Source organism: Mya arenaria, chromosome 8, assembly GCF_026914265.1.
Source record: "Mya arenaria isolate MELC-2E11 chromosome 8, ASM2691426v1".
Classification (NCBI taxonomy): domain Eukaryota; kingdom Metazoa; phylum Mollusca; class Bivalvia; order Myida; family Myidae; genus Mya; species Mya arenaria.
In genome coordinates this window covers 58,911,836-58,939,767 of record NC_069129.1, presented here as the reverse complement: position 1 = coordinate 58,939,767, position 27,932 = coordinate 58,911,836, and the positions used below count along the sequence as shown (strand labels likewise).

General features: G+C 35.9%; 1 protein-coding gene across 9 annotated transcripts in view; it reads right to left on the bottom strand.

The window, feature by feature from the left end:
* Nucleotides 1-1,601: 1,601 nt before the first annotated feature.
* Nucleotides 1,602-27,932, bottom strand: part of LOC128243248 (uncharacterized) — a 62,052-nt gene continuing 35,721 nt past the window's right edge. For 5 of the 9 annotated variants that reach the window (XM_052960881.1, XM_052960878.1, XM_052960880.1 and 2 more), the window contains exons 2-20: nt 21,240-21,537; nt 20,952-21,032; nt 18,369-18,594; nt 17,589-17,777; nt 17,198-17,392; nt 16,697-16,878; nt 16,186-16,405; nt 15,579-15,692; nt 14,698-14,817; nt 13,687-13,875; nt 13,286-13,444; nt 11,170-11,370; nt 10,774-10,943; nt 9,513-9,672; nt 8,932-9,174; nt 8,114-8,237; nt 6,321-6,524; nt 5,622-5,776; nt 1,602-3,601 (exon numbers count right to left, since the gene is read on the bottom strand). In XM_052960881.1, the coding sequence (XP_052816841.1) occupies nt 3,572-3,601; nt 5,622-5,776; nt 6,321-6,524; nt 8,114-8,237; nt 8,932-9,174; nt 9,513-9,672; nt 10,774-10,943; nt 11,170-11,370; nt 13,286-13,444; nt 13,687-13,875; nt 14,698-14,817; nt 15,579-15,692; nt 16,186-16,405; nt 16,697-16,878; nt 17,198-17,392; nt 17,589-17,777; nt 18,369-18,594; nt 20,952-21,032; nt 21,240-21,466 (3,189 nt within the window). In that variant the 5' untranslated portion in view covers nt 21,467-21,537 and the 3' untranslated portion in view covers nt 1,602-3,571. The remainder of the gene's footprint in view (nt 3,602-5,621; nt 5,777-6,320; nt 6,525-8,113; nt 8,238-8,931; nt 9,175-9,512; nt 9,673-10,773; nt 10,944-11,169; nt 11,371-13,285; nt 13,445-13,686; nt 13,876-14,697; nt 14,818-15,578; nt 15,693-16,185; nt 16,406-16,696; nt 16,879-17,197; nt 17,393-17,588; nt 17,778-18,368; nt 18,595-20,951; nt 21,033-21,239; nt 21,538-27,932) is intronic. The other 4 variants (XM_052960883.1, XM_052960884.1, XM_052960885.1 and 1 more) reach the window with 4 other exon arrangements.

Sequence of the window (27,932 nt, the reverse complement as noted above, 5' to 3'; positions counted from 1 at the left end):
AATAGGTTTATTCTAAAGTTCTCTTAGTATCGGTTACAATAGTTTTAACACGCGTTTTAATCACAGTCAAGCAAGATGTAAGCAAAACCATAACTTGTTTAATTGAGTAATATATTGAATTATCTTCAAACCGCGATTTGTATGGCACATTGTGATTTTGACGGATCCAGCGTATTGTTGGGATTTCTTTATTCAACATTACTTGGAAATGAGCATTGGATTCAGTATGGTGTTAAATTGCACAAGTTGGCTAATAATGTAAATACGAGTACAAAGTATGAATAGTGATATGATTAATGCTTCCCTAGGCTTTTCTGGCGCCCTTCGCCAATGCGTTCGCTTTGTTTGTAAAATCGCCTTTTGATTGAAAGATGAACCAGGTATTTGTACATGGAATTGAGCATTGGATTCAGTATGGTGTTTAATTACACTAGTTGGCTAGGAATTCAACTCTACTTAGAATTGAGCATTGGATTCAGCATGGTGTTTAATTACACTAGTTGGCTCAGAATTCAACACTACTTGGAATTGAGCATTGGATTCAGTATGGTGTTTAATAACACTAGTTGGCTAGGAATTAAACTCTACTTAGAATTGAGCATTGGATTCAGCATGTTGTTTAATTACACTATTTGGCTAGGAATTCAACACTTCTTGGAATTGAGCATTGGATTCAGTATGGTGTTTAATTACACTAGTTGGCTCAGAATTCAACACTACATAAAATTGAGCATTGTATTTAGTATTGTGTTTAATTACACTAGTTGTTTAGGAATTAAACTCTACATGGAATTGAGCATTGGATTCAGCATGGTGTTTTATTACACTAGTTGTCTAGGAATTCAACTCTACATGAAATTGAGTATTGGGTTCAGTATCGTGTTTAATTACACAAGTTAGCTAGGAATTCAACTCTACATGGAATTGAGCATTGGGTTCAGTATGGTGTTTAATTACACTAGTTGGCTCAGAATTCAACACTACTTGGAATTGAGCATTGGATTCAGTATGGTGTTTAATTACACTAGTTGGCTAGCAATTCAACTCTACATGGAAATGAGCATTGGGTTCAGCATGGTGTTTAATTACACAAGTTAGCTAGGAATTCAACTATACATGGAATTGAGCATTGGATTCAGTATGGTGTTTAATTTCACAAGTTTGCTAGGAATTCAACTCTTCTTGGAATTGAGCATTAGATTCAGTATGGTGTTTAATGACACTAGTTGTCTAGGAATTCAACTCTACATGAAATTGAGCATTGAGTTCAGCATGGTGTTTAATTACACAAGTTAGCTAGGAATTCAACTCTACATTGAATTGAGCATTGGATTCGGCATGGTGTTTTATTTCAATAGTTGGCTAGGAATTCAACACTACTTGGAATTGAGCATTGGATTCAGTATGGTGGTTAATTACACTAGTTAGCTTGGAATGTAAATACGAGTTCATTGTTATTCATGAATGGGAGCATTTACAAAGTATGCTAGACAGACAATAACAATACTAGTAGCAGCGTTGTGTGTTGAAACAAAAACAAACTTTCTGTGTAAATATTTGGTATATGTAATTAATTAAGGAGTAATTGTAATATAAGTAGGTAACTTAGTATATATTTATTGACTTGCCATGCGCTATATACAAACATGATCATACACATACATTAAAGCATCACAAAGTATGTATAGTGCTATGAATACTGCTTCCCTAGGCTCTTCCTGCGCCCTTCGCCAATGCGTTCGCTTTGTTTGTAAAATCGCCTTTAGATTGAAAGATGACCCAGGTATTTGTAAGTGTCAACAACTTCTTGCAGTTTATTACCAATTCGTCTGATGTCGCGGATGTCCGCCCTTTTTGGAAGTGGATTCACTTGGTTCTGTCTGTATTGATCAATACACGCCACTTCCATAATATATGTTGGGAGAAGAATAAGTTATAAAACTCTATATTATAACAAAGAAGGATTAGAATTGACATCAGATGATATCCGATAGGACCTTTTCATCCGTAAATTATTTTCTACAAACTTAAAAATCTCCATAAATTATATGACCAAGTTTATTGTACTAGTATTAATAGCTGAAAAAATCACAGGAGGACGGCGTTCGCGCCTATATGCCTAAATTTTTAACGACTTCATTACAATTTAATATTAAACTGCGAATGGTCGGGTTATATTTATAGAATAGCACAGACACCTCCCTTTTTGAAATACTATCGAATGCATTTCTGAACAGGTTTATTTATTAAAAAAATATTAATAATATCAACTATTCAATTTTCAACAGATTGATTCAAATAAATTATTGTATACTCAAATTGGCTTTCTTAACCAACATGGCAATTGTTATGTAAGCTACTTGTACAAAATGGAACGCCTTTTTATTTAAAGAATAAACAATTTAAAGCAAATAATAATTATTAAGGAAACTTTCGAATCGCTATTGTATTGGACAGGTAAAAGATTAATACACAACACAAAGGTACACAATTATATTTGGCAAACCAGCAACAATCCAAACCGAACTAAGACCACATACCAAGTGAAGATAACAACAATTCAGTCTTGAAAAGTAACCAAACTGTGGTGAATTACATAAATATCTTCAACAGTTACAATGACTATTTTAGAAGAATAATAACACTGATTTTAACTGCTAATTATTTACGTGATTTCATTTAATGCTAAAATTAAATTGGTAAAAAAATAAAACTATTCAACATCCTATTAGAAGTATTATAACATTGTAATAAAACATACTAGTTGAACAATATCAGCCAAACATGGGTACACCTGTTTGACAATTGATATAACATTATAAATAAGATCATAGGGACCCTAACACTAAAATAAGGCATGTCTGCTTTGCAAGTGTTCACATTCATTCAATTGTAAGAAGTGGGTTAAATCACATTTATATTCAATATTGTTCTTTTCAAAGAAAATATAATAAAGCATCCTTAAAAACCAACCATTTATGGTGATAAAAGCACATTTAACATAAAATGTTGCAGAAATAATATACACAAGAAAAAATAACATTCGTTACTTTTATCAACACCATAACATTGACAGCAAAATATTAAGATCACTAAAGATATACTTAACAAATACTGCAACAAACAATTTGTGAAATCAACAGCAAGCTACGAAATCATATTGTCAAGAACTACTTTTGCTAGTCATGCCTTCAAATGTAATGGGTTGTCCAACCACCAGGCGCTTGCAACAGATTTTCCATGAAGAAGACCACCTAAAGCTGGTACACACAGAGTGAATATACCACGTGGTTTGTGACGTCACATTTGGTTATTGCGGGAAGCAAAATACCACTCGTTTCTGATAGTATTATAGCTGAAGGTCGTTATTTTCATAACAACATAGCGCAGGCTAAGGAAAAAAATGTACACGAACATGACGTCACAACCCATGGTTTGTCCACACTGTACACAGCAGCCCCATATCAATCGAGTCTGTTGCATCACATCACACATATACAACAGTATTTTCCATACAGTTAATGACACTTCACGATTCGTATTCATGTTCTGTGTCATTGTTTTTTTTTTCTTATTCATCATCTGTGAAATGTATCATTTCCTGAAAGAATGCCAAAGAAAGATTGATGCGTGTTTTTATTGTTTTAGTATGCAGTTTAAAATAATTCGATAAGAAGTGTTTTATTTGAACATAACTATCAAACCATGTCCACCAAAAACCATGATTTAACATGAACTTGTTAAAGATCTGTGAACGTTTAATTATTCTATATTTATGCAAAAAGCTACAGAAACAAGCTCAGTAGCAAAACGTTTAAACATAAACTCGGTTTAGTGGCACTGGGCAAACGCCAAAGACATAGAACACAAAATCACAGACAAGAAACATAGAAGAACTGCACAAAACTCCACAAACAGCACAGTGCATACATACTATATATATATAAAAAATAGGTATGTTTATCAAGAATTGTTAGGAACCGCCTTGGAACGGTCAGTAAAATGTAAATATACTGGCGCTTTAAACCAGTTTATGTGCACAAACCTCACTCTTATCACAACAATCCTTTATAAGGTAAATCTTATCAAAGTATGCATTAACTTGAGGAAACTTATCAATAAAACAAATAATAATAAACGTAAAGGTAAACCCCAAGTACTTCTATGATTAGAGATCCCAACTCTATCTGCAGACGGAGGAACACAATTCAGAGCACCTAATGTCAAAACTTTTCAAAGGTACGATGCAGTCATATGTCTGTCATTGTAGTTATTGTCTATCTCATATGTATAGCTGGATATAGTCAATTAATATTGTGAAAAAATTGTGCACATTGGGTTAAAATCTTGAATTTTGGTATACATGCAGAAAATGTAAATATGATTTAAAAAAGCTCAAGACCCACTTTGGATTCATCCAATATGGCGACCAAAATCCAAGATGGCCGCCACTACCCTAATTGTGTTAATATATAGTTGTGGTACTATGTACTTTGTACTGCGACTGGAATAAAGGCATTGTTTAGTGATTTAAATGACTTTTAAGATTTTGAAAGTGAACCTTTTAAAAGTCATACAAATATTTCTCGATAAAAGGTTTTTTGTTGCCATGGCAACAATGATTTCCTTCAACATGATTAATTGACGGATTTTTAGAGAAAATAAAACTTCAAGCTTTTTACAAATTCATCTTTGAAATTTAACATTTATTGAATGTGTTGCAGTAGTGCTGCTTTTTTAAACTTAATTTTGTGTAAAGAAGACCAAGACATCCACGATGGCGTTCACGATAACAGCCATAAATATCTAATTGAACATTGTTTTATCACAAAAATGAGTCTATGGTTATAGAAATGAGTATAAAGTTTCAATATGTATTGGTCATGTACGTTATGTTTCTTAAATTAACGTGCCGCACTTACTACCTTTAGGTCAAGGTCAAGCCATAGCAAGGTCAAAGTACAAATATTCTACAAAATTTGAATTTCTGTATAACTTTCTAGTAATTGATACTAATGCAAATAAATTAATATGTACCCAATATATACATGGGAGTAATCTATAGTATTTCTTACAAGATGTGAGACAACTGTTTCAGCTTGACTTGTTTTATTTTAATATATTAGCATATAATCAAATATTTTACTTTTAATAATAAACAATTACGTCGTTAATCACGTCATTCACTTTAACACAGTTTTGAACAGCAGTATCATACTGTGTGCACCAGAAGTTGTATTTGTGTCAGTCGTGTTTAGCATCACCTATGTCTTATCTTGTAAAGGGGCAGTATGTGCATTAGTTGAACCTGTGTTACCAGTGCCCACACTATAGGGCACAATATCAGTTGTACATTAGGACCCTTTTATAAGATACCATACAGTTTACCAGGATAACTACTATTATGTTTCTGTATGCTATTACCACCAGGCTTTAGTTCATTCACAACAGGAATGATTGGTATTTTTCCATACACCAGAGCCTGCATTACTGCCAGTCCCACTTACAATGTTTGTATTCTGATTCAATACAGTCATTTGTCTAGTGTTCTGGTCTACATGAAATCTGGCCTCTATGAGTACTGGATTACATGACTGGTCAGGAGTAATTATATGTATTACTTTTGCTTGTGGTTCGGAAAACGTAGCTGTTTCATCGGGTTCTTTCTTAGGTAAAGGTGACATGACCGCTGGGCTGTCCTCCGGAGGATTTTGATAAAAACCGTTCAGAGTCTGTTGTCCAATAGCCATAGGGGATGCCTCAGTGCTTGCTGTGTCTGGAAAGAAAGATCAAATGCAATCTTATTTAAATATAAAAACTGTTCTAGCGAAACAAAATGTATACTGTATAATATTGAAATGAAGGAATGAAAGTCATTTAAACAATGACAATCAATAACGTTTCAAACTATTTTAGTACTCAATGTAGCTTAGTCTAACCATTTACCATTTTAACTGGCCAATGATATTTGATTAAGAAATATATTAATATATTGCTTTGATATCTAATCAGCTGTTGTCTGTTTCGCGTGTTGAATGCGTAGTGTTTGGAGACGGGAGTGGGGTAAAATTAATTTTGAAAAGTATCATTTATGCTTTATATACACTGCATCACAATAAAGTCAATAAAGTTTGCGCACTTCTCCACAAGGGCCAGTATTAACACACAGTTTCAAACATTTGTGCGCTTTAATAATATGTTTTCCATTTTCTATTTTAATAACCTTTATAAAGTACACCATGATAACAAATGAAAATATGATTTCTCAAAATCAACACTATATCCCATATCTGTTTTTTGTCTTCGTATAAACGTTTTACCATACGAAAAGTCTTCCATCTGGTGAATTGTATCCGTGTTTGTCGGACAATCTGGTTGCCTGGCAACTGTGGAATCCCCCTGTACCCTAGTAACAGTGGTAACACTGCCGGACTCCTGTGGCAGGGAATTGTGCCCCTCTTCTGTGTTCCGAATACCAGCTTCTCGGTAAATGACTCGCATTTTGTCTGTGAACTCATCAAGAACTGAAATAGAACGTTTTTAAACTTATCTATTCATTCGAATCATTTAAAACTAAAATTTTAAGTAATCTATGCAGTGTATACATGTATATGATTTATATCTTTTTTTTGCACTGAATACACTTCTTAACCTAAAGACATTTTAACCTATAACCTCAACTGATAAGTACGTAAGTAAGTAAGTAAATTTTATTTATTTTTCGTGAAATGTGTTAAATACATCAGTAAATGAATTTATAAAGACAAAAGGTGTTCACCTATATGTCACCGTTATGCCAAATAAGCTATAGATGTACAATTAGAATCACCATCAATATATATAATACAGTCGATACGTAAATATGGCATTTCAATACAATGAGCATATCAGATACAGTATGGTAATTGTTGTGTAATAATTCTAATTTTAAACATGTCTACATATTCTGGATTTGGAACAGTAGTGATTGGATAACTAAAGGTCGTTCATGTTTGATTTTACCGCACTGCACCAGTTGTTCGTGTGCGGGTTATCATATTTAGTTCAAAACACCTGTTTTATAATTATAATGCTGTTCATGAGTATGAGAACACTAGGTATGAGCCTATTCCAAAAACGGAACATGTTTAAATTTCCACGCGACTGTACTTGGAGCCATCTGATGTCACAGAAAATGGCAGCAGTAAGAGCGAAACGATGTACACCGAAACAGTAACGTATTGCTCTGTGTTGAACATTATCACTGTCTTGGTAATATTTAAATCCCTCAAATACTTGAGCAATAATCCAATATTGGTACAATACAACTGTTGAATAACTGTTCAAATGAAATAAAGCCAAAGTATTTTGTATTTTGAAAATAAGGCTACCTAGGGCTCTTCCTGTTCTGCGGCTAAGCGCTTGAGCGTGAGATACAAAGTTACCTTTCTTTGTCAGGATTTCTCCAACATATCTGTATTCACAAACTTTTTAACGGTCTGGAAACGAAAGTCTGTTTATCTCGAACGTGGACGCCGGAAATGCAAGCATTTTTTGTTTTGTTTTTGAGGACTCGCCCTTCTTGCACCAAACGTTAAGAGTATTGAGCAAGGTCTGTAAACTTCTGTCTGAGTTGGCAATTAGCACTGTATCATCAGCATAGAGTAATATGGACACGGGATGGTCACCAACTTGCACACCAATGCCAAGGTTATTAATTTCAGTGACGAGGTTATTAACAAATGCGGTAAAATTTGTCGGTGACAAATTATTTCCTTTGGGTACTCAAGACTTGCAATCAAACGATTCTGTCAACTTGTTGTTAAATTAAAATTATAATTATAAATTGATTTAATGCTGTTATATTTGTTACCGTCGACATAGTTTGTAGAGCACCATGTCCCTGTCCACAAAATCAAAGGCCTTCTTCGGGTCAATAAAGGCGGTAAACACAAATTGGCGTAATTCCTGATGATTCGGTTAAGGTTGAAAATGTGGTCCTCACACGACCGGTCTTTCCAATATTCATTTTTGTTCGGGCGGTAATTTTATGGCGTCCTTTTGTCCGAACTAATATGATATCTCTGCATAACAATTTGTGTCTGCTCATTTATAAAATGCAAAATTTTCTCACCTTTTGCAAATGCCTGTCGTAAAACCAATGATTTAGATGTGGCCTCCCACACGGGTTCGAATCCCCGCCTCAAGTCTGTGATGAGGATGTCTTTCACACTCTTCACATCCTGAACTAGTTCAGTCTGGAACATAAAAAACGTAAACAACATATAAATGCAATATTTATTTTCATAGGGTTTATTTTAAACTTCATTTGATATACAATGATTACGTAATAGGAAAGTTACGTAAACTTATGCTACGTTACTGTAGTTGGCACGACGTTCCGCGAGGGTGTGGTCATGTGTTGTGGGGGTAACCGGAGAGCCCGGAGACCACTTGGTGACCACAAAAAAATTTCACATACGCCCAAGCCGAATAATGTTTTATTGTGTTACAATCACTGAGAAAAAGAAAAGAAATTCGAGGGGCAACATTTACACCAAGGTTCATTGGAATATCTGGAATGTTTATCAAAGGATATCAAAATATTTCGACATTTTTGCTTTGCAAAACTGATAAGCTAAAAATCACCATCACTGACTTATACCGCCACCTATGTCAGAGTCAGGAGCCTTGATGATCATATAGTTAGACGAATTGTTAAAGAGTAAACAAACGCCGTTCAAAAGAAAACTTCCTTACTCAATATTCATTACAATTAAGTGTTAAAATTCAGTGCCTGTTTCATGCTTGTAGGTCTTTGCTTTTATGCATGCAGTCTTTTCGTTTATTTGCAGTTTCCCTGTCAAGAGATTGATAACCTTTTGATAGGTTCAATTATTCCACTATTAATTACTATCAGACAATTAAGAAAGACGGTACAATACTATTTACCCGCAGCTTCATCAGTTGTTCCATGAGCATCTGTTTTGCCTCGTCAAACATGGTGCCCCGCTTGTTGTCGATACCCTGGGCCATGTACGTCTTCATGCGGACAAACACCCCCTTGCCGGAGTCAGCTGCACACTTCCTATAATCGTCAAGCATCATTGTCTGTATGTGGGGCGTCACAATGCGGTAAATGTCCCGCTGCCGAGGCGTGACCACGTCCTTTAGGTTGCTTACCATCTCCGCCAGCTAAATATACAAGGAAAGAAAACGTAAAGGTGAAAAGCTTCAGAACTGTTTCGGGCACTTTTAGCTACTGTACAAGTTCGAAAAAAAACTAGTAGTGAGTAAACTTGTGAGTTTAAATTACTTCGTCTGAGTCTGATAACTATTGATATTGTTGGGTAATTAGAACAAGGTAGCAAGAAACATAGTTTTTAGTTATGATACCATCTTCTGGAATTTTCGCAGTTTCATATCACTCACACGAAAATACTGATTGGAGATGCCAGGCATAAGGCTGTTCAAATATAAAAATATATCATTATCTTAAATACACTTTGGGAGACATATAAATGCCAGCCTACCTTGTTGTTTGCAGAGCAATTGGCCTGCGTAGCGAGGCGGGCAGTCCGCATGGCCGAAATCCCAAGTAACTCAAGCTGCTTCTGTAGCCTGTCAGTGAAGCCCCGTATCCGGGCCACTATGTCAGTATACAGTTCATCCATCACCCGCCACAACATCTCACTGGAGAATTGCATATATGCACATGTAACAAAGTAACAGCTAATATGCTGCTAACATGATATAAATATAACGAAAATGCAAGAATTACAGTTTTGAATTTCATGTTTACATTGTTAAACTGTATACCCAATAATCGGTGTTGTGTGCAATTGTTAAAAAGAGCTTGTACAATACTCTCTTACTTGCTCAGTAAAAATTCTGACATACTAAGTTGTAAGAACATAAACGCTATGGTAAGTAGTTAACTGTCATTCAGACAAGAATGCTGCGGGAAAAAACGCCTTAACTCATTCGGCAACTATAAAATTCAACGTGAAAGGCATTGCTATACATGTGTGTTTTGTCTATTGCAAAACATGTACCAACAGCACAAGACAACACTCTTGCGCAAAACCGTGTCAACGAGAATGACTTAATAAAAATAAAAACAACTTGTAAAGATTGTTGTAAAATAAGTACAGTTTAAACTAAGTTAATTAATGGTATTTTATTCTTGTAAGAGAGTGACTTCGGCAAGTAAGAAACATTATAAGGTCTTTGTAAACGCCAACCTGAATGCCGTATCCCGGACAGAGGCCATGCTCCGATACATGGGTGCAGTCCTCATTGAAATCAACTGGTCCAAATGTGGTTGAGATTTACACCCCATTCAGCGTGATTGCTATACCTGGGTGCATTGTCTCTTGCAAATCGTGTACTAACAAGTGTCGGCTGTTACTCAAAAATATCTCAATGAACCTTGGTTTACATATTGCCTCTCTTGTTTTTTCTCATATCAATTTTACAGTGTGATTGTATTGGCATTAAAATTGGTAAATCATTTTAACATCATTCGGCAATGGTGCATGTGAGCTTGGTTGGTGTTCACCAAGTCGGATAAGTAGGCTTTCACCGGGTTCTCCGGTTTCCCCAACAACACAAGACAACACTCTCATGCAACTTCGTGTCAACGAGAATGACCAATTAAAAGTAAATAAAACTTTCTTTAAAATTGTTGTAAAATAAATACAGTTTAAACTTAGGTAATAACTGATATAATATTCTCATAAGAGAGTGACTTCGGCAAGTAAGAAACATTATTAAGACTTTGTTCACACCAACCTGAATGCCTTATTCCAGTCAATGGCAATGCTCCAATACATAGGTGCAGCAAGTTCCGCGTTGAAATCAACTTGTCCAAATCTGGATGAGGTATACACCCCATTGCGACGGGTGGTGGCTATGTAGGTTTTACAACTGAGACCTCCTGCACGCCTGTCCATTGTTTCAGACTGAAAACAAAATATGCTTGTCACGCCTTTGTTTAAATCAGAAATGTCTTCGTTGTCTAATTTAGTCTAAAAGTACCATTAATGCAGAATGTTTCAATTTAAATATTATTCATTCATGATATCATTATTTTCCAGCGTTTTCTTTATTTCTATCAGAAAGAAACAACTGCTGTTTCACATGTTTATATAGATATTGAGTATCTTTCGACAAAAAGTTATTACATACTGGCACACCCCACTTGGCACATATATTTTTAGCCTCCTCAGAGGCACTGGACGCTCCCTTCTCAATCTTTGGTTTAAGATTGCCGTCAAAAATTTTGTCTATGTCGGCATTCAACTTCTGTAACACGTTACCCAGGTCGGTGTCCAGCCTCTCTAGCTCATCTTCGATGGCACTCCCGACAGCTTCAATGCCTCTTGCAATCTGGTAAAGGGCATTGTTCAATCAAAAAACATACTTTTAAAGTTTTGTCTTTGAAAGTTGCAGATATTTAGCATTTCAAACTGGACTTTCAATGATAACTTAGTGTTAGACGGACTAAAGCGAAATACATACCTCTGTGATTTATATAAATTTGCAGTTGAGTGGGGTATTTTAACTTTGAACTCGAGACACTTATAACAGAACCCCGACTTAACATACTTCACCATACGAAATGTTGATGTGCATGTCGAGCAGGCCGCAATACCGTTTTAACCGTCTTAGATGTATATCTGCATGCCGAAAATGAGTCTGCCTTGCCGTTTTTAATTCTCAGAGGTGTATACTGTTAAGTCGAACATGAGAACGCTTAACCGTTTTAACCCTCGGAGGTAAAGATGTGCTTATCGAAGATGAGCACGCCTTGCCTTTAAACCTACGGAGATGTTGATCTGCATGTCGAACAAAAATCAGCCTTGCCGTATTTCTACCTACTGTGTGTAGATGTGAATCTGGAACATGAGACATGAGGCCGCCTTACCGTTTTTATCCATCGGACGTGTAGATGTGCCTGTCGAAAATGAGCCTGACTTGCCGTTTTTAATCCTCAGATATGTAGGAGTTAAAGTCGAACATGTCCTCTCTTTGCGGTTTTTAAACCCTCGGACGTGTAGATGTGCATTTCGAACATGTGCCCTCCTTACCGTTTCAACCCTCTAAGATGAAGATGTGCATGTCAAACATGAGCCAGTTTTACCGTTTTTAATCCTCGGCCGTATAGATGTTTATGTCGAACGTACCTGCCTTGCCGTTTTTATCCTCGGAGATGAACATATGCATGTCAAATATAAGCCCGCCATGCCGTTTTAACCCTCGGAGGTGTTGATATGCATGTCGAACATTCGCCTACCTTACCCCTTTTAACCCTCGAATGTGTATATGTTCATGTCGAATATGAGCCCACCTTACCCTTTTTAACCATCGGATGTGTATATGTGCATGTCGAACATGAGCCCACCTTTCTCTTTAACCCTCGGGGTTTATATGTGCATGTCCAATATGAACCCACCTAACCTTTTATTAACCCTCGGAGGTGCAGACGTTCATATCAAACATGAGTTCACCTTGTCGTATTTAACCCTCGGATGTGTTGATGCGCATGTCGAACATGAGCCCACCTTTCTCTTTTTAACACTCGGGGGTGTATATGTGCATGTCCAACATGAACTCACCTAACCTTTTATTAACCCTCGTAAGGTGCAGACGTTCATATCAAACATGAATTCACCTTGTCGTATTTAATCCTCGGATGTGTTGATGCGCATGTCGAACATGAACCCATCTTACCTTTTATTTACACTCGGAGGTGTAGATGTGCATGTCGAATATGAGCTCACCTTACTCTTTTTTTACCATTGGAGGTGTTGATGAGCATGTCAAACATGAGCACGCCTGGCCGTTTTTAATCCTCGGAGATTTAGATGTGCATGTCGCAATGAGCCCGCCTTGCCGTGTTCTTATCCTCGGAGGTGAAGATGTTTAAGTCGAACATGAGCCCTCCTTGTCGTATTTCCCCCCTCGAGGAGTAGGCGCGCATGACGAACACTAGCCAGCCTTACCATAGTTTACACTCAGATGTAAACTATGTGCATGTCGAACTTGAGCCTACATTATCGTAATTTACCCTTGAAAGATATACATGTCATAAACGAGCCCGCCCAAGCGTATTTTACCCTCCAAATTGTATGTGTGCATTTCGAACACGAGACTGCCGATGTGTAGATATGCACTTCACGTTTGAGGCTGCCTTACAATATTTCCACTCCGATGTTTAGATATGCACGTCACGTTTGAGCCTGCCTTACCGTATTTCCCCTCCGATGTGTAGACATGCATGTCAAACATGTGCCTGCCTTACCGTGTTTAACCTCCCAGAGGCGTAGATGTGCATGTCAAACACGAGCCTGCCCAGGTTGTGTATGAGCCTCTCCAAGGATTGACGCTGCCGGTTGTACGTCATCTCGTGTACGTAATTCCGCAGGGCAGGAATCTGGGTGTCCGTCAAGTTACTGAACACCTGGAAGTCAGGAACATTGATTAAAGTGTATGATTCCAAATTGTTTTGTTTTTGGTTCGTCAGCTTCTTCACTACGCCAAAAGTGCCAAGTTCAATTGCCAAATCATTTTTTATGTTTTAATCAAATTGTCTGCTTACGTTTATCTTTAATTCAGAAGAATCTGTACCGCTAGTCATCAAATTTTCATAAACTAAATGTATTTCTTATCAAGAAATTTTACATATTCAGCATGTTTCCAAACCTGCGGAGGCCCATCATAGGCGGACAGGTTTTTCATCTTCTGATACTCAGTGGAGCTGCAGCAGAATACCCGTAAGTTGTTAGTAGCACTGCCAGTGTCCCCATCATCGTCGTCGCTGTCATCAGAATATAGGTCTTCTTCCTCCTCGGGGTCTTCAGTGTTCAACATCCCATTCTGACGCTTCATCTCCTGGATAGGGTAGATTTAAGGGTTGATAATATTAAACAGATTAACTTATCCATTTTGCCATCCACTCTCTAGAGCATCACTCTCTGTGCTGCTAAAATAAAGGTGTTGACTTTTACGACGATGTAATAGTTACGGCACCCATTACCAGTGTTACTGAGATTTTACATCAGCACTGGTGTATACTATCAAATAAAAGGGTTGCGGGTGAAATAACTGTTTTGTGTTGTGTTGTCAATGGCACCGTTAAATAAACAGCGTAAGGTATGCGTAACAGGCATTATAATATATGCACAAAGCAGTTATAGAAGGCTCATTTTACTTGTTACCGTTTAGATATGGGAGTTCATGTGCAGACGGAAGCAACTAAAACTCGTTCAAACATGAAGGCTTATCATTACCCAGCTACCTAATAGCAAACACTTTTGGTAAAAATGAAAGCTTTGTTCTCAAGTATGTCAGGGTTGTCTCAGGGAAATACTGTCAGCTGTGTTCTGTGACCTCATGCATGACAAGTTATGTCACATTTATATAAACAAAATATTTCCTTTTTATCATTAGCAGACATTTGTATCAAAATTGTTGTCCACAGGTTACCGTTAAGCTAATTTTGACATTTAAACAATTTGATTGGTTAATAGAAGCTTTTTTTATAAACATTGACCACTTTATTATACGCATTTTGGCATACAGTTCTGAATACTGTAACTATTCTCTTATAAATTGCGTTTGATATCCATTTCTAACATAATGTCACATATTGTTCATTTTTCTAGCCAAATTACGTAACATTAAACAATTAGAAAACAGCAACATTTAACCTACTCTTAAACCATCCTTGAAGTCTCGTTTGATATGTGAGATAGAGTAGTCGTTCCTAGCCAGGGCGCAGATGGCGACTATCTTATTCCTCTCTTGGGAAATTGTTTTCTCCAGGGACGTTTTCTGGGGATAAAAGGTCCGTAATTATGCAAACAAATATCAACTGTTCTTGTATTTGCTAAGACATTAATATTGTACTTGTATTTAGTGTTGCTTTAGAAATACATTTTGTCAGTTGCTACAATCTGTATCAATACGGACAAAGCTGACGAAGAACTTACACTTTTTAAAACAATACTGTCTCCCTATACTACTCGTATTGTATGATCAATATACTCAAAACAGACCCAGTACATTGATGTTCTTGCATTTTTAATGGTTATACAAAGAGGATATTATTAATATGTAAGTCGGTTGATCGATGGTGTTGTATCACTATTAACTAGCGTTAACCCCCAGTAGACCCGTGTGCGAATACACTCGGGTTTCACAGACCGTTTCAAGGAAGTAATCTCAACATTTATTGGTAAGCTTTCAGATGCATGTGTAGTATTTGTATTGTGTTTGTAAGTGTGTATGTAGTGTTTGTTCGTTAGTGTTTCTCGTTCAGTGTCGTTTCGATCCTAATCATGTGTCTCTAAACAAGGTTTATATTTAAATGTTTGGCTTGTCCCTGTTATATTCATTGTACTTTTTATATTCAAAAGGTTTTGTAAGCAAATGTTTCTCTTTGTTCCATTAAACTATTAATTCGGCAATCTGGGCACAGTCGGGCGCAGACTTTTTTAAACACCGAACATAATGTTATCCATCTTAGTTTTGAGCACTATAAACTAGGCATTTGTTGTGTAAATGATTAAATAACACATCAACATTGATATTACCTTCTCACAGGCCTCCTTTTTCTGCTGAAGCAGTTTGTTTTCCAGGTCCTCGTTTTCCCTGATCAGGGCATCCTTGGTATTCAAATCTTCCTTATACTCCTGAATCTTCAGCTCCTCATTATGAAACATAAAAGTCATCTATATGTAGCTTGATTATGTAATGATCGTCTAACTGTTTTCCCTTGGTCGACAACGCCCCTTAACCTCCTGAAGGGCCTCCTGTTCCTCTCTCTCTGAATCATAAATGTCACCTTCATGTATTTTGATCATGTTTATGTTCCCTTATCAGTGCGTGCCTTCTAAGTCATCAAGTCTTCTTCATACTCCTGCTCCTGACTTTGAATGCAAAATATGATGTATATACTAGTTTTAATTCTTAATGTTCACTATCAAGAGCCTCTTTGTTCTACTTTTTTCCGTATACTTCAGCAGGTACAGTTACGCTGTCCTTTACAAAAGTACCTGTAATGTAACTTTCAAAGTACATGCGCACATCTCCCCCATGTTACAGCAATATTCGCCTCACCCTTAAGGAATTAAACAGAGGGGAGGATCTAAAAATAAACAACTTTTTAAAATTCAGAATACAGAATCTTCAAAAACATACCTGTACCTGTTCTCCTTCTGCTGGTTCGAGCAGGGAGTCAATATTAGCCAGAGTGTCCTTCAGTTCCCGGGCTTCATTTTTCTGATCCTCTATACTCTTTCTAAGTCCACCCAGCACGTTGTTGACGTTAGCGATCTCTTTGACAACAGCGGTCTTCATATTTTCCATGTTTTTCATGTTTTCGTCATATTCTTTTGTTTTCTTTTTAAGATTAAGTGACCTTGAAAAAATGATTAATGAACAATTAATCCTGCAAATGAAAACTCCCATGCATGCTCGTTTTTTTTATTCAAACCCTCGTGTACTTTCAGGCAAGTCTTACTTCGATCCCTGTTGATAAGAATTGTCTTTTTATATTATTGATTATACATGAACAATTTACTTAAAAGCACATGAAGGAGCAAGTTTGTGATTTGAATTATTAAATTCTCAGATGTACAAGGTGCTAGTATACAGTCATGCATGCAACCTGTTATAACAACTGATCGTACTTTGAAATTGTACGTTCTACCTGATGATTTCTGAGGGCGTGATGACATCAGTCTTGGTGCATATGAAGGTGATACTGCCGTACTGTCCATCCATGAGCAACTGGCGCCGGAAATTCGCCCCTAGCAAGTCTTTGGCCATCTTGTCATCGATCGCTCGGTGAATACTAGACACAACCCATACTGCCGTGCAGTTCTTCAGGTACTGTAAGAGACCTCACTTTAGATTTGTTTCTAGATCATTAAGACTTACGAAAAGTCTTTCAATTGTTGAATGTCATGACTAGAAGTGATCGTAACACTAAGCAATGAATAAGAAAGAATATAAAAAAAACTCAGGAATATGGAAGGTTTGACATGCAATGGTTTAATTTTCGTATGTATATATATTTAAAAGAAAATAGTTTAACTTTCATTGTTTTGAAATTCTTGCTATAATGTTAGTAGCAAAAGTTTGCATAACATGTCTTGTGATTAAACATTTACAATATCTTATTGCAATTATAACCATGGATTTTCCTTACATTATTTGCAATCTCATCCCTGGCAGCATTCGAGTCCCTCGACCCCGGCAGATCGACCAGTGTGGTCCCACTACTGCACACATCACAATGGGGCATTCGTAGTTTTACGTGCTTCACTATCGGCCAGTATTGACCTCCGGTACCTGAGTCCAGATTCTCAATGTACTTTTCTATTTTGAGGCGGAATTCCTCGGGCTAAAATATGTGATGGCATATATGATTGTATTCTTAGATGTACGAGAATATACCGTGAATGTCCATTAACAAGTTACTAGTTTCAACATATTAAGAGGTTTGATAAGTGCACGCAACTGCACGCAACTTTAAATCACTTTGGGTATACTGGACATTAAAGATTTGCATTTTAATCATCCTCCATTATTTTACTCACGTCATTTTCCTGGATGTGAATAGTGCTGCCGAGCATGTTGGTAACGTCGGTTATTTTAGACAGGATCTCGAATGAGTCAATCCGACCATACACGGCCTTCACCTTGCAGTTGGCGGCGCACGCATCATTCTTCTTGTTTGTGTCGTCCTGTAACTCTTTCAGCAGTATCTGTAGCTCGTCAAACCATTCCTAAAACACATTTGACCGTTAGATTTAGTTAATTTATAATGTAACAGACGTACACATGTTATGACATGTATCTTCATCAAATAAAGTCGTTCATGTTTTTCCTTTAAATCAGGTATGACAATAGACCAAAAATACCAATCGTGAAAATCCTGTAAATACGTTGATTATGAAGGGCTCTGAGTATAGTGGCTTTGGCTCTTGTTTCCAACGTCATTTATACCACCAGAATTTCGCACCATTTTAAATGTAAATATCCAGCAAAAACAACACCATTTACAATCGTATGATGGTCTGATGTTAGAAGCTCATTACCCTGAACTTCATCATTCCTATTTGTGCTTATTGCCCGGCATTGAAAGTTTGAATATACAACTAAATAAGCAGGTAATTGACCAGTCGCCAGTTCTCAATCAAATAATGTGTTGATCAATAATAGGATTATATTTCGTAAATTAATATAAAAACATGATTGCAGTATTCTAATAGATTGCCTGGTAATCCACCAAATGATTTCGACATATTATTACTTTGGCGACAATCCATTTGAGTAACAAACAATCCAGAATTTGTCAAAATAAATACTTTAAATACCTTGCTCTCTAGGAACTCGATATCTGCCTCGAAACTGTCGCTAGTTGTATTCTGAACAACCTCTACCACGACAGTTGTACACGACCGCAGGCCGGAAGTAGGTAGGACATTGCCATGGTCGAGCACTGCGTTCATCAGGCTTGACTTTCCCTCTCCTGTGTTCCCTTTCACAGCTATCACCGTCTTCGGGAACTTCAGTCCCTTCTCAACGTAAGCTAGCTCTTGCCTGTATACATTTGAAATGATCACAAGACTAATTTTGAGGCAAATAATCAAAGACCTCGAAAATGTTTTTGTAACATGGCTAAAAAGTAGCAGATGCATTAAATTAGGATACCAAGTTTGATGTACGTAGATATAAGCATTCTTCAGCTATTGAACGACATAGGATTTTAAGCTGAAGATCACCACGACCTTGACATTTGACCAACTGACATAACAATAATTAAGGTACTGGTCATGTTTTAGGGATCTCTACCAAGTTCGAGGTCTCTAAGCCTAAGTCTCATATATCGATCGGAAACCAATATTCAGCTGAATGTAAGCTTAAGGTTATAACGACATTGATCTGAAGTTCCGTAGGTCGACCATATATCATTATCCGGAAGTGGTCCCAGACCATATTCATATGAAAAGTTCAATTCGACATTTTTATTATTTATTTATTTTTAATTTTTAATTTATTTTTAATTTATTTATTATTTTTTTGCAATAAATATTTATAATAAAAGGTTCAACAATATGTGTTGTTGATATCCCTTCTCCAATGTGAGCAAAAATCTAAGAATTAAATCATTGATAATGTCATGGACCTTTACTAAACAATGATTTACACATATGCATGTATACATATCTATACGTCTCTTTCTGAGTTAATATAACTTCAAATTAATGAGATTAACCTTCAATTTCATTAGAAATATATAAGATACAATACGTAAAAATAAAGGACGGGTATATGATAACCAAAAAACATTAGCTTAATGAGCTATTTTCCGACATGAATAACACACATACATATTATGTCAATGAGCTTATGAAGCAAAAACATATAGTTTGAAATATAAATATGTACACGTATTGGAACAAGTGTTCACAAAAGCTGTTCCTTATTACATTCATACATAGTATTGCAAAAATTAAGATGGATTTGAGCACTTGACATAGTGATTACACCAGCTAGTTTTCCCGACTGAACGAGCAATCCTCACGCGCACGGTTTTGTAAGTTGACATACCACTGCTAAATGGTTAGTTCTTTTTAAGAGTGTAACTTAAAAGATAATCAAAAAAATTTATATAGCAAAATTGTTGGTAGCATCATATACATGGGAAATTATAGCATGGTACATTGGTGTGTAGTTGGTAAAAATGTTATAATTAATCTAGCTTGATAGGAAAGATCTTTGGAATGTTACTAAGAGGTTTTATATTTATCATGTAATTTAAATACAACTATATTTTGCTGATATTACCAGAAATACTACTTATCGTACAAAGGCATGGTTTCTCCCATGATTAGGTCAGTCCCTACCCTAAGGTAACCACCCAAACCTCTGCCCGGCAACTGTTCTGACTATACCAGCACCTACCTCTGTGTAAGAATGTAATAATGTTTGTATATGTTATACGATCCTTTAACACAATATAGTATGAACCCAAGCCGTACCAACCCCCTTTGCATACTCTATTGTGTAAACTTATGAACATTAAAGTGTTTTACGTTTTTTTTTTCCGGAAATTCCACCGACACCTTTCACCACATGTTATTATTTCTTATATCATTTTTGGGGGGAGGGGGGGGGAATTCCTGGGATTTGATCGGCTGATGGGTTATTGGGTGAGCCTATGTAATTTTTGGGTTACGTACAGTTCCTGCATTGAATTTGTTATATGTTATGAATGGTCATTGATTTTTCAAGATTACACAGTTATTCAAAATCAGATTATTTTAAATAAGAAAAACATCCCCAAATACGTTTTTTCTGAGGTTTGATGAATCGGGTCCTAAGGTTAGTAAACCAAGATATGAAACATCCGTAGCCTACGAGTTTGAGGACAAGTTATTAAATATCGATTATATGCGCATAGGTGTTGAAATAACGGTATAAGACAACAGAATCTTAAGGTTTCCTTTTTCTTTAATCAGTTTATACATTTTTTTGTTTATAAAGGTTATTTTTTATCAAACATGTTTTATAGACTTATTTTACAATATTAATGTTGGCTGGTCCATTCTGATCACGTGATCTTTCATGATACAACATTGATACCTATCCTAAAATGACGTCGCGTGGAATAACAGAAAAGCGTGTAAGGATGTACATCTGACATGTATCAGGTTAATATGACCGTGATATGTAAATATCATTTGATGAAGTTAATATGATATATATTGTTTCAACCTTCTTGGCATGGGTGGAAAACAATATCATGAATATTTTAAAATCTTTAATATTGTTTTAACCAGTTTTCAGAAGAATGCACACGAAATAACTATTATTGTGTCTTTTAGAGAAAATGAAAACATCTCACAAAGGTGAAATTGATACATTTATTACGAAGACAGGATTTCTTCACAAACCTCCATGCCTGCTCCCTTGGATCGGACAGGGCTTGCTGTCCATCAAGCAGTCCCTTCACATCGGAGATCATCGTTCTGCAACTGAAAAAAGGTGTTGTTCTTGTCAATGTGCATTAAAAATATATCAACACATTTAATTCGTCAAATACTGTTCACATCAGAATTGAAAACAAATCAAAAGCTCAAATAACTTAACGGCTAAAATATCAAAATAATATTCTCAATTCTACACGTCTTATGAAACAGCATATAAATTATTAACAACCACAAACAAAAAAGCCTCTTTACCTGTTTACATGTTTCTCCACGTTAGCCAGATCCCTCTGAGCCTTGGTCTCGTGCCTGTTGTATATATTCGTCTCAGTACTGGGCCCAGGGTTGGGACTCAAACTCGTGTAGTCATCGTCCCGTCTCTCCTCTTTCAGCTGTTTCTTGGCTTTCAACTCATTGACCTTGCCCTTTTGTGCCTTATCTTGTAGCTGCTCAGTGACTTTTGTCATCGACTGGTCATCCATATTAGTTGTCGGCGTGCTGACAAACAGTTGGGTGCATGGACTATTCGGGGAATTGGACGATGCGTGATGTTCTGTGTAAGACATAAAAATAGACTGTGGAGTTTTAAAATTCATAAAATTCTGGAGTTTATTTATGCTTTTATGTTTGTAGATTCATTATCTAATCGTATTGCTTTTAACAGTTAGCTGGAATTTCATCATACGAAATTTTGCAAGTAAGAACACTTATAGTATCTCCAAGGTCAGTTTTCTTCACTTTTCATTTAATTCACTTATTTGACCTAATTCTATCAATGACTGGAGGCGGTGTTTGCTCTGACACTTGACGTATTTTAATAGGAAGTATTTATCATAATACAAAATGCATAAATTCGTTGTTTCACAGCTGTCGAAATACTGAAGAGCAGGCAAAAACTGGTCGATCTGCAGTTAGTCGGGTTAGTTTGGAAAATAATGCTATTCCTCTAAAGAAAGAAGTACCATCTGTTCGTTCTCCAGTTGGTAGACTTAAAGAGCACATATCAATGTGGCGGTTGGCATCCGCGGGCCCATACATTGTTAGTATTGTTAAAAATGGTAATCAATTGCCTTTTATAAGGTGAAATTGTTGTAAAAAGGAGTAATTTAGCAAGTCAACTAAGTACCAACAGTGGTTAATCCACTCATAGCGGCGTTTGGAGAGGGAAATAATCCAAGATAAGTTTTGGAATGTAAACACATAAATCCAAATTGGCGTCTTTTCAAGGAAAACATTAAAGATATAAAGGTTGCAGAATGTTCGTTTAAGCCATGTTTATATGTTTTTACAGACGATCTTAAAAGTGCATATCATCATATTGATAATTGTAAACCCAATATATATCGAGTATTCATGGGTCCTCGATGGACAGAAAAAGTAGTTTGTGTATGATTTTCTTCCATTCGAAATCAAAACGACAGGGCATAGGTTAACGAAGACACTTTGTGTTGAAGTTAAATATCTCCGTACAGTCGGACATTATTTTGTGATGTTTCAAGATCGCGATCAATTAAACTGACGCTCTACAATCAAGTCGAGAGGTGAAAGAGACATTATTAAGGTTTGGATGTATCTTAGCGTCTGAGAAAAAAGTACTGTTAAGTACTTGCAAGGTGACAGAACGGTAAACTTATGATAGAAACTGTTTTTGTTTACCTACACGAAGATAGGATAGGCAGACTTTAAAGGGTTCTTGAATATGGTTGAGCCAGGAAAGGTTGGATATATTCAATCTTTTTTTAATTGGATATTTGAGCTTAGAAGAACAAGAAGTTGGTTCTTGGTCTGCAAATAAAAGGACTAAGAGTTCCACTTGGAGGGAAATAAAGCGGTAAGGTTATTCAAAGCAAGGCTCCTATCTTGCAATATTATCAAGATAAAGTGTGTTCTAACAATAAAGATGTAAAATAAATTCTGTTAAATGTAAGTAAAAAGTGTAATACAAATACTATTGCTTCAACTTAACATGCTTTCTGTAGTTCTAGAATGGATCAACAACGGAAAATAAGCAAGCCGATATGTTGAGTAAGGTCGGGGATGATGATGACTGGTTTATTTCAGATAGTTGGTTTTGTTGTATAGTCAGCAAATGGGGTCCGCAGAAAGTAAATTGTTTTGCTTCATCAAATAATTACACATATAAGCGTTTTATCTCAAAGTGGTGGTATCCCGACATTGGAGGGATTGAAGTTAATACAATGATTTGGAACAATGACAATAACTGAACAGTTCAAATTGGTTGTATCGTATTGGCCATCGGCGCCATTTTGGTCATGTATTGTTAGAAACAAGAGTTGGAAACATGTTGTTACTGATTTCAGGATATTGCCGAAAATTGGCGTTGTTTGTCCTTAAAATAACAATAATGGGTTCTTGCCAGATACCTATTGCCCTTAAATATGATGTCAAAAACGTGCATTTTGCTAAAATATCTAATTGTTCGTTGTCAATATGTAATGACCTAAGATCGACAATTAAATGTCGGGGTTGGTCCAGCAGAGACACTGAGTGAAGCAAATATCATTTTGGCATATTAATTAAAAGCCCATGCGGATTCTATGACAGACACGTACACTATGAGTTTTTCTTTCCTTTTTGGAACATTTGCTTCGATAAAAAAAATCGTTATTTGTGTCAAATGGAATGTGCACAAGAGTGGGCGTTTATTGCCCGATCAAATGGCATGCTCGTTTTGTTTTATGGAATTTAACTAGCTGACTCAAGGATAATCAATCTACACCTTGTACATTACAATCACAATGACACGGAAGTTATTTAATGAATACAGTCATTTAAGATTAAAATGCATCCTTAACATAAAGGCTGGAAAGTACAACGAATTGTGGAATAAAACAATTCAATTCTTAAAATACAATGATATTTGTGAAGATTTAATATTATGAAATAAGAACTTTCGCTGATAAGTCAGTCATAAAAAGCACATACTTTGATAATGTTATACTTAAATTGATAAAACCTTACATTTATGATAAAAGAACAGAACAAACTCCAACAACAATAATTTAAAAAATGATATGAAACCGTTTAATGAAATGCTATCACAAGGGAGTTAAGGGTTTTATCGACGAAGATTCATTTGCAATATATAAAAGCAAAGCGTCAGTCACCTGAATAGAGATTTTCTCCCAACTCAGATAAGTAGAACCAAAAAGATAACCATGCTAGAAATTCTTAACTTGCCAAAGGGCCAAAATAAAACAAGTACTTGTATGGAACTCCTTTTTAATGGTCATTACATTGTATTTACCTCCCTTGTTGAAGACTGTCGTCTGTAGCATCATAGCAACCTTGTCTTGTGGCAATATTTAGAATGCTAATTAATAATTTCTCGCTTCAAATGTCACCATAACATTTTTTCATGCACCTTACAAGAAATAATGCTTCACTCTCCTCAGACTAATTTAAAGACCGATTTGACTATCAACATAATCTGCGTGCATATCCATGACAACCACGAATTATCACATATCCATACGCATTTAGTTTCACAACGCACAAAAGAGTTCCAGCAAAAATTAGTTTCTATTGAATTTTGTTTAACTTAGGTGGGAGAAAAAGCACCTACCATAGTCGCTCGTGTAAGATAGGTTCATTCCAAACCTCGTTTCCGCAAAACACCCTACACTCGGGTCGGGATGAACCTATCTTACACTCTCGGCCATGGAAGATACTTCTAAACAATCATTTATATAAAAGAAAGCATGTATCTGTCAGCGGATACAATAATATTTCAAGCAATAACAAAGCACAAAAGACAACTTGCAAAACAAATGAAATGATCTAAACAAAATGATCTAACGACAATGTATATGCAATATATATCATAGTATTAACTGAATGTGTGAAGCAAAGCGGCAGTCAAGTAGTGAACCATTAAAAAACATGGAAAAACAACCTAATATAATATGTGCACACAAAGTGCTCGCTGTCCCGTCAGATTGAGAAAATTTCAAACTAGTCGGTCATAATACTTAAGATACTACCTGTAAAGTTAACAATGCTAATACATACATCTGTATTTCCACTGATACTGTCATACACATCACATGTTTACACAAACATTCAGTGTATATAATACAGCTTGAGCTGTTATTATGTACACAATCAACAACACATATCTTGCACTTAAATAAATGCCTAAATATACCATCAATATCGTTATTTCCAGGAAGAGTTACACGTATTTGCTTTAAAACGTTATGAAAATCTATTGAAATACCTTCATAAACTTTATATATCCGGTTTATGATTTTCTAAAATAACGACCTCCAATTTGTGTTTGCAAATTCTAGATTTCGCAAACTCAAGTACCCTTTAAATACGGTGAAATCGATTACTGGCCTATACTTTAGTTAGAAGGCTTCATTTAGGTATGATTTGGTGTTTTTTGTTTGCGAAATGTTTTTGGAAGTTTGTCTAATTGACCCGCCAACTTCGGGCCCCAGCGGGGTTTTCGCAGAAAAACACGGGTTTTTTCACTATCCCGCGGGATTTTTCTCCCGTCTTTCAAAAGCTGGGGAAAAATCCCGCGGGGTTTCAATAATACAAGATTCAAGTTATTTTAGCTCAAAACAACATCTTATATCAAAAGGAGCATTATGCTTCGACACCGGAAGTGAAATAACGCGAAACAAAAAAACCCGCTTTTCAGTACGGGGTTTTTCTCCTGCGGGATAAAACTCCAAGATTTTACCGATAATGCAAAATCCGTAAAACCCCCACATCTGAGCTATTATATTATTGTTATGATGTTAATTATCACTTGTTTAAGGATTTTGAAATACTTGCTTCTTATTTAAAGAACAACATAAATTTTATGTGTGTTTTTTACGGGAGAAAAACCCAGCAAAACCTGTTTTGACTATTTATGATTTAAAACGCGATTATTGCACTTCATTTAAAGCAAAAACAAATGTTACTACATATGTATCTTTTATGTTTAATATAACAACCATGTTAGTTATGTAAATGATATTATTAAAGGTAATTTAACTAATTTCGAAACTTATGAAATTGTGTAATGTAACCTTTTAAAAAAATAATCTTCCTTTTTAAATCGTCTTTACAAATACTGCATGAATGAAAATTATACGTGACGTTAAAGAGTTGTAACGTTAAAAAGATAATATTGCTTAAAATTGTTTAATTATTGGTACTTGAATCTGACTTTAAACCGGTTTAACACAAACATACAATTACAATAATCAATACCAGGGTACATGTATCATGCTGGAAAATTACGAATGTGTCAGACGAATTATTTTGTCTTTCATAGAAGATAAACAAAATCATCGAGCTTTGCAGAACGATGAATCAGAATGACTGAATGACACTAAGTTTTGCAAAATGGATATATCCCAAACTTCCATGGTAAGTCATATATATTTTATTCTATTGCATTTTTGTGTGGCTTGTTGAATATGTATCAGATCTACTTGACACAAACAATTTTAATAAGAATATCTTAATACACATATCCCATATATAAGGCGATTATTGATTATGTGACTTGCACCTATGGCTAAGAAGGTCCGGGGAATGGCAGGGACTTTGACTTTCGGTCCAGCTAAGCCCGGGCAAAGGCCCATTTTCCCCAGCTATCCCCGGTATACACCCACTCTCCGGTAATCACAGCCACCCCAGTTCCGGAGAATAGCGGGGACTTTGACTTTCTGTCCAGCCAAGCCCGGGTAAAATCCTTGTCCTGCAGGGATGAACTGCCGGTAAAATCCCTGCCAAATGATCCTGTACCCCAAGTAGTCCAAATAATTGTACGTTGACAGATTTTTGATATGGCAAATCCTTAATGTACAAATTGTTTTGTACCAAAAGTGGGTAGTTGTTGCGGGTTAAATCATATTGCGTCCATTAAATATCATAAAAACAAGTAATATTACCAGATTATGTTATTTTTTATATTAGTTCCGTACACAAAAAATAAGTATCCAACGAATAATTATGAGTTTGACGGTCTATCTCGAAGCTTGTCGGAGGTGGCCTACTTATTACTATTGGGTCGAGTTGTTCCGTTTTGCATAATTGTTATCTGTGTCAGTCAACTTTCGTTTTATTGGAAAGGTAAATAATGTGTTTTAATGCATTAATTGCTTGTTTTGTGCAAAATAACTTTTCTTTTACATGGTGAATTATGAATATAAACCTTTATGATCAATTTCAACCATAAAATACTTCACTTAATACAATTTCAATATTTTTCAAACACCTCCGGTTTTTGCACAAACCCGTTTAGACATAAGGGATTGGAAGAAACCTGTATAACACGTCTATTATTTTAGACTAGTACCCCAAGGACCCTAGGTAAGGCCTCCGGTATTCATGGCCTCCCCACCCTCCTAAAAAAACGTCCAGAAAAAACAACATTATTATTAAAAGTATTTATTCTTTTCATGAAAGTCTTTTGCCTGTAATTGCGCATTCAACATCCTAATGCAATATAAACTGTCATGATCTGCCCCGAGATTTCAGATTTAGTAAGCTTCTTATGACACAGACAACAGTTTTGCCTATACTGTATATGATCTGCAGGTTGGCGCATGATTATTATATATTAATGGCATATTTAGCTGACTGCAGTGGTCAAAATTGACACCAGCCCAAATTTTTTGTAGCAGGGCTTGTTAAAAAAATTAATGCCAAGCATTAGTGTTAGAATTCAGGCTTGTACCTCCAAAAGTCTAATTGGATGACTGTGACTCAGTATGTGCATGTTTTGACATATTTTTGTTACTGTTTGGACTTTCTGGTAGAATAGTTGTGCTTGTTATATGTAAAATTCTTCCCTCAGAAAAATTGTATCCATGGTGTGTGTTTTTCCATGTAAATGTCCTTATAACTATAACTATAGTATATATGTCACTGTTATGTTGGTCTAAATATCTGTTAAAGATGTGATTACTTTCAATGTAC